The 11244-nt window shown below is 40.0% G+C and overlaps 1 protein-coding gene across 12 annotated transcripts in view; it reads left to right on the plus strand.

Annotated features, from left to right (window-relative positions):
• LOC127597482 (pleckstrin homology domain-containing family A member 7-like) overlaps window positions 1-11244 on the plus strand; it is a 75824-nt gene that overhangs the window by 64149 nt on the left and 431 nt on the right. For all 12 annotated transcript variants that reach the window (XM_052060530.1, XM_052060532.1, XM_052060535.1 and 9 more), the window contains 13 exons: window positions 833-898; window positions 1859-1939; window positions 2011-2160; window positions 2872-2973; window positions 3056-3167; window positions 3501-3631; window positions 3943-4140; window positions 4702-4792; window positions 4886-4974; window positions 5108-5299; window positions 9780-9932; window positions 10000-10133; window positions 10620-10750. In XM_052060530.1, coding sequence (XP_051916490.1) covers window positions 833-898; window positions 1859-1939; window positions 2011-2160; window positions 2872-2973; window positions 3056-3167; window positions 3501-3631; window positions 3943-4140; window positions 4702-4792; window positions 4886-4974; window positions 5108-5299; window positions 9780-9932; window positions 10000-10133; window positions 10620-10750 — 1630 coding nt within the window. The remainder of the gene's footprint in view (window positions 1-832; window positions 899-1858; window positions 1940-2010; window positions 2161-2871; window positions 2974-3055; window positions 3168-3500; window positions 3632-3942; window positions 4141-4701; window positions 4793-4885; window positions 4975-5107; window positions 5300-9779; window positions 9933-9999; window positions 10134-10619; window positions 10751-11244) is intronic.

The raw sequence follows: 11244 nt of genomic DNA on the forward strand, positions 1-11244 counted from the left end.
AACAAAGAAAGAAAAATGCTATGAAGAACTTAATCGATCTTGCAGAATTGAATTGTTTAAAAGTACACGCTCTATATGTTGCTCATTGCGGTTCGATAATCTGGGCCCCAAAAAATCAACTGCCTAAATGGGCTCCAGGCAAGCATGTTCAATTTTGGCCACTCTCATCCTTTCAGCCACAAAATACTTTTGAACCAACAAAAGGCGCTATCATTTGATTTCAAGTAGTTTTCTGTCTCAACGGGTTGCACATGATCACTAAAAGTGCATGCTGTGTTGGCTTTTTCCACCAAATTTGCTCTATTGGAATAATGGATAGATCTGCAGACTTAATTATAACCAGCACACGGTTATATTTGAACCAAGCCACCGTACCTTCGTGCCTCAACGGGTTGCAAATGATAATTGTAATTGAAACAAGTATAATTACAAGCGTTAACAAGTGTTATCTTCCAGGACCACATATTGTAACTCATACTTTTCAATTCCATAAGTTAATTTACTACCCATACGAGCCGCCATGAAAAAGTGCCCACCCCTCATTAGCTAATGGCATTAGCAAGCTATGCTAACACAGTCACTCAATTAGTTGAAAATGAAACGCTCCGTTTGAGGCATTGAGATTTCTCTGGGTGTGTCCACTTGGGCAGGGCCTCAAGTGTCCATTGTGGTCTCCATGGCAACAGCCGATGTGATACATTTTCTTTGTTGTCGTCGTCGTCATGCACGCGAGGTTGCATTGCAGCCTCCGTTCACTCTGTGTCGTTTCCGCACCATTTTATGTTACGTACTTTTGAGGAAGACATATGAAATGTGGATTGATCATTTTCAGGTGGCTGGAAGTCAAACGCTGAAGGCGTCGGGAAATCCGGTCAAGGTTGCAGAGAGTGATGTGGACGTGAGTGGAATTCACAATATTACAAGTTGATTTCAGTTCACATTCCAACAAGTTCAAGTTTAAGTTATATGGGTGCTTGTTGTCAGTAAATTCGGAAAAATCAACTACGTGACTTTAAAATCGGAACATTTTCGGGGTAAAAACGTAAACGGTGTACGTTGAAAAGCGGTTCGACTGGTTGGAATCTATTTCCTCTTGCACTAGTATGACATTAATTCACTTTATTATGAGTACAACTTTGGTCTACCGTATAAGTCGCCTTATAACTTGTCCGACTTTGATTCACAGTTTAACTAGGACGATTTCTCTTCACCGTATATGACTAATTCACAACACAAATTGAATTTGATCCTGAGGTATGTGAAGTTCTTTCTTTGTCATTAAATAGCACACACAAATTATAAGTGGGGAGCTCTCTCACTGTTAATGAAAAATGAGCCTTGCTGCGTTTGTATCTCCATATTTATGAGTAGAAAATGGATACGCGGATGACATTCAACTGCGGCACCGTGGATGACATCAAAAAAGCAGAATCAATTATTCATCTGGTGACCAATTCAAGTTCCGACACATGGGTGCAATTTTTTTTTCTCGGCCCAACAGTATGACACAAATGTTCGGGCTTGATAAAGTGAAGAAACCTTTGCTTCGGCGTAATCATACTTTTATTCATGGGACGCATTGCCTCCCTGACTGAAATTCAAGGCGTCGGCTCGACGCATCCACTTTGTGCCTCAATATGAGTCTCAGTGGTTATCCATCTTTACATTTTACGTACAATACAGCGAAGGCGGAATGTTGCCACCGCGGGGCCCCGCAGTCAGATAATTAAACGATGCCAGCCAAAACCTACTTTTCTACTTGCTGGGAGAAGTAAGATCATGTGTCAAACTAAATTTACCCATCCTGGCTGTTCGGGGCTCAGATTTTAACTCAAATAACCTTTACCGTCCTCTGCAGGTGAAGCTGAGTCGGCTATGTGAGCAAGACAAAATCCTGAAGGACTTGGAAGTGCGGATCAGCTCGTTGAAAAAGGACAAGGTGAGGAAGGCGGTTTGTCGCGCAGCTGCCATACAAACGAACGAATGTAAATGACACGGCGCAACTTTCAGGACAAGCTGGAGAGCGTGCTGGACGTGTCCCACCAGCAAATGGAGCTCTTCCACGAGCAGCCGGGCCATGCGCACAAAATTGCTTACCAGCAGAGACTTCTTCAGGAGGACCTGGTCTCCATCAGGGCCCAGATATCCCGACTATCCACGGTACAAATAAATGTTTAATGGGCTTTTGTTCTGCCATGCCAAACTCATCGAAGCGTTCTTTTTTTATGCTTTCTTGAGTAGCTACCATCGCAACCCTTTCTGACAGTTTTGACAGTCCTTTTTAAATATATTTACAAATTACTTTTACCAATTATTTTTAAATTACGTTTACGACGTTTAAATACTTTCATTTTTTTGACTTTGCATGCATTTTGTTCATTTGTTTAAATTTAAATTTATGTTTTTATTCCTTTTAAAACTTTATTTTTCACATTAACTCTTGAATGGCAGTTTACATTTTAATTTCCTTTTAAAATTCATTTTTATATATTTCGAAATTGAATTTGAAACTAGTTTTAAACTCGCATTTGTACATTTCTTCCTCCCCTAATGTACATATATTTTAAATATTTGTGTTTTTTTTACTTCTTAAGAATTTATTGTAAATAAGCGTTCTTTAAAACATGTAACATGTATGTCCTGTAAACACATTTTCAAAAGAATTTTCTTTTAAATGTATTTCTTTTTTAAAATCTTGAGGGTTTCTTTTGACTATTGCTTTTTAATTTATTTCATGTCATTTGCATAAAATTGAATCTTATTAATCATTTTAGTCGTCGTCTTCAGATTCTTTTCCAAGCCTGCCCGTCTAGACCTTGCTTTGCGGAACTCCAAGAATGACTTTTTTTCCGTCGCTATGATATGCCGCAGGAAATGACGCATGCCTGGGACGAGTACGGCTGGCTGGAGGATTCGGTGGAGCAGCTGAGGGCGGCGCTGCAGGCCCGCATGAACCACAACGCCACCCCACAGGTGAGGACCGGTACTGCATCAGGATAGGAATGAATTGACACTCGTCAACTCTGGTGTTGTGTGCGCATGTGCGACAACGCAGCAAGAAAAGGGCGAGATGAAGCGCGAGCTGTGGAGGATCGAGGATGTGATGGCGGGATTGAGTGGCAGCAAAGCCAACTACAAAGTTACCATCGCTTCTGTGCAGAACCCAGGTTGGTTCTACTATAAAATCATTTACTTATTTCTACTTTTTGTTTGACATCTTACAAACATTTAACAATTAATTTTCAATTGTGTGAATATATTTTTCATTGCTTCATTTTTATTGTTTTTGAAATCACATATTTTCTCCAAATTTACTTTGGATTTTCTTTTTTCATATTTCAAATGTAAAATAAAAATGCACATTAAAAAAATATCCGTAGAAAATTCATTTTTCAATTATTTCCATTAAAAAAAAATGACTTTCAAATTCTTTGACTGTTGTTTTATAAATGTACACGTCTGTGTAATTCCTTTGACATTCCTTGTTGACTTGCTCACAGAGAGGAAGTTAGTGCCTTCCGTGTCAGAGCCCAGCGTGCCTTCTTCGAGTGCCGACATCCATCCTCCACCTCGTAGTTCTGTTCCGAGCGTCTTTTCGCAAACTCTGCCTCCCAACTTTGTGCCAAAGTGGGTAAGTCAAGCTCTGCCTCGTCGGGTCTGAGAAGTTAGCGGCAGCCAGAGTAGGGACATTACCAAAATGTCAACAATAAAATTCCCTAGCTGTGCACCGATTAACCCATAGACAACTATTTTTTTAAGAATCGCCTAATCTCTAGGATTTTTAAAAATCGAATTCATTGATTCATCGACGGATTGATTTTTAAAAAGCATTATTTGCCGACCGAAAATTTCCAAATTGAGTGTTGTTTGACGCGTTCAATTCTGCTATTGACAGTTCTTGACTGATTTCAACTATTCTTGTTCCATTACGTGGACTCCAAGGCAGAGGATGACGCTCCGCCCCGACCGCCGCTCCCTCGCCTGTACGACTACGAGGAGACGCCGCCCGCCGTGCCACCGCTGCCCAAGGAGGCGTCGGCGGTCATCCGCCACATGTCGGTGCGTGGCCTCAAGCGGCAGTCTGACGAGAGGAAGAGGGACCGGGAGGGCGGACACAACGCTTTCAATGGCGACTGTAAGGTACGATCATAACCAATTTCCTCCATCCTTTTATGTATTTGTCATTTCCCAAATCGCCGAATGTGTGTGTGTGTGGGGGGGGGGGGTTAAATCCCAAATGTGAAAAAATGTTGGGGGGAAAAAAATCAGCAGGAGAGACTACAGTAAAAAAAAAAAAAAAAAAAATTAAAATGACAAACGTAAGTTCTTGCATTTAGGTTGGTTTCTTGCTCAGCAGTTTTGTGCCGGCCTTGAATAGTAATTTTGCCAGAGAGCCCTTCACACTGAAAAAAAAATTTGTTATTTTATAGTTTGCTTCAAATCCTTGTCTTGTTGCGTCAGCATCGTGAATCTTTTATACATGCTTTGTGAAAAGTATTATCAAAAATGAAATGTATTAGCACATACTTTTCGCATAAGCATGGATTCTTTGCATATTTAAAATGTTTGTTACACATCTAGTTGGAAAGAGTGCGGTCCGATATCGTCAGCCAGTAAAGAAATGTTTATATATTGACCACATCCTTTCACATTTCATGACCGCTTCAAACCACTCCAACTTCCAAGTTTGTGTGCTTGCAGACTGACTTGCGTTCTTTCCTGAGTGAACCCGAGCTGCTGGCCATAACTCAGCACAACAACGATGCGAATTATCAGTATCTTGACCACAAAGGTATTGTAATGTAACACTAGCTTGTGTACTGGCAACTTTGTCAATGCTGCTGTCATCTTCCATTTTTTTTTTAATCACATGCCACCGGAGCAGGTCTATCGGGCACATCATGGCAGAACCAGTCGAGTGCCATATCGTCCTTCGTCACACTGAGGAGAGGCCCGGACACCGCTGTGGACAGGGTAAGTTGTGACGTCTACTCAACTCTGCCACAGCGCTTTTGTTCTCTGGAGAACTTACTTGGATAGAAAGTACAAAAATGAAACTAAAAATGACAAAAGGGACATTGTCATCATCATGTGTGTCTCCCCGCAGGAGCGACCCAAGAGTGCCTTGGAGTGTTTGTCCTCCGAGTATCCGAGCGGCGCGCCTCCTCCCCAGCGCGTTGGCCAAATGAGCGCCGAGGAGCAACTGGAGCGCATGAAGCGCCACCAGAGGGCGCTTGTGCGCGAGCGGAAACGGAACCTCAGCCGGGGCGAGCGCTCGAGCGCCCCGCCGCCCGCCTCCGTACGTTACCTCCACTCCGCGGCGGCGACGGGCTCCACCACTGCGCTTTCCCGCAGAAGCCAGCTGCATAGTAACCTAGCAGGGATGCTAATGCGCTAAGCCGTATGAGCTAACAAGCCACCGGCTAGCTTGATTAATGCTTTAAGAACAAAAAAAAATGGGAGGGGATCAAAAGAAATGCCTTGTTGGACCCCACTGACCGGACACTGAATGTGAACCAGAGAGAAGCCAAGGCGTTTATTTATCTACTGAGGGATATTTTCAGTCTATAGCTGTACAGTATATATGAATCTATTTTGTAGAGATTTGGTATATAGATTTAGATCATCGAGAGGCCATAGGAATGTTTTCAGGTTGGACAGGAAATGCTGCTGGCTAAAGATCGAACCCCCCACCGCATTATTTTCGTCAAAATCGAAGTGCCTTTTTTCACATTATCTGGTTTTGCCTTGGTCCCGAATTATTTTATTTTTTGCTATTTTAAATATCACTTTTGTTTTATCTTTGAACATCCTCGCGTAAGTTTACGGCAGGCTGGGTTCCTTTGTCAGTTCAAAGCGAAGATACGAATGATAATGCTAACATGCGTCAAAGTGACATTTCGGTATTTACACCCGGGAGAATCTTATTGCGAAGGTGAAAAATTATTGCACTGACGTCATTGGCGACAATATTTCAGCTTCCACAAATGAAAACGACTTAGCTCATCATGGCTGGGAAACTTGTACTTTGTCATGGAACGCTCATAGATTTTAAAAAAAAGTACATCATTTTTTTAAAATCAAATTTTAATGTCTGAATGTATAATAATAAGAGAAAGACATTTAAATCGTAAGAGATTTTATATTTTACTTAACAACCTGAGAGACGATACAGTACAACATTCATGAAAAAGTCTTGATTTCAGATAACGAAAAAAAAATCGAATTTCACCCCCCCAAAAAAAAGTGTCCAATCAAATTTTCCATCTCATAAGAACATGTGTTTTGAGGCCAAGGCAGGCTGTTTTTGTGTGCTCTGTAGATGGGCATTGATACAAAACACTATGACGGATGCTTTGTTACTCGTGTTTTGAGTGAATTTTCTTTTTTTCCTGTGGAATGCTACTTATGCTAACGATGACAACACACTTACAAAATTGTACTTGTTTGTCCTTTCAGTTCATAAAAATCGCAAATAAGTCACCCAATATTTCATCACCTTCCAGGATATTGAACCTTAATTTAAATTTGTTTATTGATCTTATTTATTCCTCCAACATTTAAATACCTCCATGTTATCTTTTTGTAAAAGCAATTAAAAGAGCTCACAGTCTATTGTTGACGAGCCATGCTGGTTTGAAGAGATGCAGAAATGTGGTTATGTCGACAGAAATCCGAGAAAACAAATGATATATATTGTATATGAGAGAAGTTTTAACAAGGGAGTAGATGAGCGGCGAGAAACAAAAATGGAAACCAGGTGAAATGGACTCGAGGCTTCTTGGCCAACTGTATCCCACTGGGATAATTGAGAATTGAGAAGCCTTCTTGTGAGTTAAAAAAAGTTCATGAAATCTCAACACTGGACAAAAACGGCACTGCTGTCTTTAGTTGTGTTAAATTCACAACATTACCGCCCATCTTGAGGGGCCACACGCTTTATGATGTCTAAACTACGCATTGAGGCAGCGTCACGGCAAAGAAGTGAAAAGAAATCTTTTCACTTGTGCTACTTGTGTAAGTAGCATTTCACTTGAAATGCTACTTACAAATGAAAGTATTGTCTTCAGATATGCCAAACTTCACATTTCTGGTAATAATGCTAATGTGTAGCCGCTTAGCAGCGCGAATGTTGTGATGTTAGCAAAAGTTGAAATGTCACAATACTAAAATTGCAGTGTTGGGTTCATCAAGTTGCAATGTTTCACAACAACCTCCCGTCCCCCCAAAAAAGAAAGTAGAGTAAAGTTACTTCATGTGATAGTGACAAGAGTAGACATATTACAATAATAAAAACACTCAGGAAAAAAAGTTTACATCTGATCCATTTTAATTTGTAAGTGTAGTCATTATTATACGTGAATCAAGTCGTGATGAGAAGAAAGTTGTAATTTGATGAAATTCTATAAATAAAGTTGTGCTAGAATTAAAATATATATTCTGAGAATTTAACGTCACTCAAAGTTGAAATAAGACGTACACCCTTTGCCAATAGTGTGAAAGTTATGATGTCAAAAAACGGAACTTTACAAGAAAAAATTATCAGAAAAAAGATTAAACAATTCAAGGAAAAACATTGAAATATCATCAAGTTTCAATTGTGATTTTACTTGAAAACAGTCAAAAGAAAATTACCAGAATATATATATATATAATTCTACAAAATATATTTTTTAATAGTTACGAGGTTAAAATATTACGTAACGTCAAACAAAAAGTTTTACTATGCAAATAAATGGTAACATTCCAAGATAAATATTGTACGTGTGAGTGGAGGTAAAATATTACGATGAACATTTTCACCACAATTAAACTGATTTCTACAACAACAACAAAAAGTCAAAAGACACCTTAATGTTATGAGAACCAAATACCGATTTGAAATGGTCTCTGAAGGATTTGCAATATTATATGATTAAATACATTTGAAGAGAAAGGACAGTGCAAAATTTCCCGGGTTGCGGCCCCGGAATTGGGACGCGGCCATTTTGTTTGGCTCGACGCCCACTCCAGTTTGTCAACTATCAGTACCACTTCTATCTTCCATGAACATTTTGGAATGAAACCAATGACTTCACGCCACTCTCAGCAGTCCAACTCTCCGCCCTTCTTTGTTGTTGTTGTTTTCACCAGAGGGGAGTTGTTTAGCTCAAGGAGATACCTAACGGTTTGTCAGCAAGAAATAACTCTGCCCCACCGCGTAGACATTTGCAATCCGCAATAAAGAGCGTTTGCTTCCTGGGTACGCCGTTTTCCTCGTCTGTGGCCCTCATCGGGTCTGCATGCTTTTTCTTTTTCTCTTCTCTTTTTGTCATTCCTTCTTCCCCGAACGCAAGCAACAAGTGGCCAGCTGCTGCCGGCTGCACCCGGAAGGACGCATTGCATGGCTTTGGATGATTTCTCACATAAGTACTGCACACACGACACCACAAACGCACCCCGCTTGTCATTCCAAGATTGACTAATCGTGTGCCTGCCTAATGACACTAAAATCCCGCCGAGTTATTTGATATCAAGAGCGATGATTTGTTGGCTGCGTACAAATTGTTAGGTCCTCACCGCTTGGCTCGTGCCTCTGCCTGCATATTAATGTTGACATTTAATTGTATAAATTTATAAAATGAACTCTCGTGTCTTGCCGCATAATCAGAAAAAAATGTTGCAACGTTGCTTTGCTTATTCTTGTTGCAAGAATAATTGATTGTAATTCCACTTCGGTAGCTCACATATTATATATGTTAAAGTATAAGGAATAAGTCCAATATGACGTCGTTTATTCCAGGACTATATTATAATAATAACAAACACGAAAATAATGGCAAGAAATCGAACTAGTTTTTTATGCTTGTTATTTCCCAGTTGGTAGTCAATATTAAACACAAATGACAATGTGTATAACATACGTGCTGCCACAATAATATTAGCAATTTTGTTTGTCCAGTAATTCCGTATAAAATAAGTCCAATATTAATAGCTAAATAAATGCAATTTATTGAATTAATGAAATTATTCCGAGCACATATAAAAAAGCTAAATGTATTGTAATTATTATTTATTCAAGCCTGTAGGAATAAATGTCATCATTGTTATTGTTTTCAACAAAATGTTACTACATTTTTAATCAGGATGGAAGTAAACTTGTATCGATGATTTCATTTTTGCGCCAGTTCAGAATCCGCCCTTGTTTTACAAAAAAGACTATGGACTAAGATGATATGTAAATAGTAAAGTCTAAATACCTCAAAACTTTAATGTGCTAGGAAAAAAAGTTCACGACATTTTTAAATCTGCATCAAAAATACGTTTCGGGAGACACCGCCATCTTCGAGTAAAATATGCTGTTGACCCAGTATAATTATGAATGAATTTATTCAGAATCTTCATAAGTGTCAAACTCAAGGCCTGGAGGACCACTGTCCTGCATGTTTTACAAGTCTCCCTGTTGCAACACACCTGATTCAAATGAATAGGTTCAATGTCAGGCTTCCACAGAGCTTGCTGATGAGCTGATCCTGAAAACATGCAGGACAGCGGCCCTCCAGGACCTGAGTTTGACACCTATGATATTATCTTGTATCAAAATGAGTACCGGGAAATTACGAGAGATAAGATCTTGAAAAGTGAATTTGACTCTTAGGATTTAGGAACATGAATACAAATGGAATCCTAATATTAGAAATAACTACATGACATTCCCCCTATGGGGTCACATTTGAACGAAACATAATTTTGTTGTACAGTATTTGTAAAATTGAGCTGCATGTTCCGACCACCCGCAGGTGTTTGATTGGCGGGAGGAACGTCCCCGGGCCGAAGGTCAAAGCGACGAAGGTCACAATGAGGGAGGAGACGTGTGGCTGAAGGCCAAGGCCACGCTCGTCCGGGAAGCCGACGTGGAGCCTTTGGACTACGATTTCGACATCAGCAGAGAGGTCGGTTATGCTCGACGACGTTGACGACCACGACAACGTGAACAGACGTCCATTTTGTGTTTTGTAGCTCTCCAAACCCAAGAAGGTGTCCATCCCTGAGCGTTACGTCGAGTCGGATCCCGAGGAGCCACTTAGCCCGGAGGAAGAGGAGGAGCGACGTCTTCGTACGGAACGCATCAGGAAAATCCTCACCAAGTCCAAGTAAGCGAGCGCACTTTTGGGACATCACCATCTACGTCCGGTTTAATCCACTAACTTCACACGATTGATATTAATATTGCATATTTTTCATCAGACTTGTTCTGCGGTGCCTTGGCTTACAGTACCCCAACTTATAGTTCATCGAACATTTTGATACATGACCTAATGTCCTTTTAAATGTTCCTTTAACCTCACTATCCCTCAACAAAATACATAATTCTAATTTAAGTGGAGATAGTATACTGTTTAATATAAATAAGGGGGAGTAGCATAATTTAATATTGCGGTGTATGTATATATATATATATATAAAATTAACACAAATACAATCATTAAAAATTAATACGATGTTAATTCCATCATTCAAATGCAAGGATTACAAGGATGGATTTTTTTTGGGGGGGGGGGGGGTTCGAAGGCGAGCCCAATGAAACTGTCGTGTCAACATACTGTGTAAAAATCGAGCGTGCTTGTCTGTGTCCTCAGCGTTCAGAATTTGCAGTCGGCGTCGCTGGACCTCAGCGAGCTGGAATCGGTTCTCCAAGAGCAGGAGAAGATCATGAAGGCATCGCGAGCGCTTGCCTCACAGGCATCCAAGAAGAGCAAACTGGTGGCAGGTTTGAAACCATTGTTGCATTTGATTTCTTGTGCGGTGGCTCATAATATGAAAAACACTGCATAGGAATACGCTAAAGCCTCATCGGGGAGCCAGTTTCATTTTTTACAAATAATATTCTGTCTATGCCAGTGACAAGCGGCAAAACAACTGAATGTTCGTCCTCGAGATGGCAGAAGGTACACAAATTGCATTCAAAATAACTCTGCCTTTATTGGTATTGCAAATATTTTCATGACAAATTTAACTAGATTTACTATTGTGCACCAAGGTACACTGAGAGCTGTTCCTAATATTTTGGCCATTGTCTTGGTTCACATGGACACTTGCGTCTTGTAAAAATGACGTGAACTGGGAGATTTGACGCATGTATAGAGGTATCTTCCAATAGAGTAATTGCAAAAATGAATAATCATTACCAGATAAAGTAACAGACCATTAAATTGTATGGATAATAAATTAATAAATAGCAATTTGAGTCATTATTATAAATGT

This window comes from Hippocampus zosterae, chromosome 3, assembly GCF_025434085.1.
Source record: "Hippocampus zosterae strain Florida chromosome 3, ASM2543408v3, whole genome shotgun sequence".
NCBI lineage: Eukaryota > Metazoa > Chordata > Actinopteri > Syngnathiformes > Syngnathidae > Hippocampus > Hippocampus zosterae.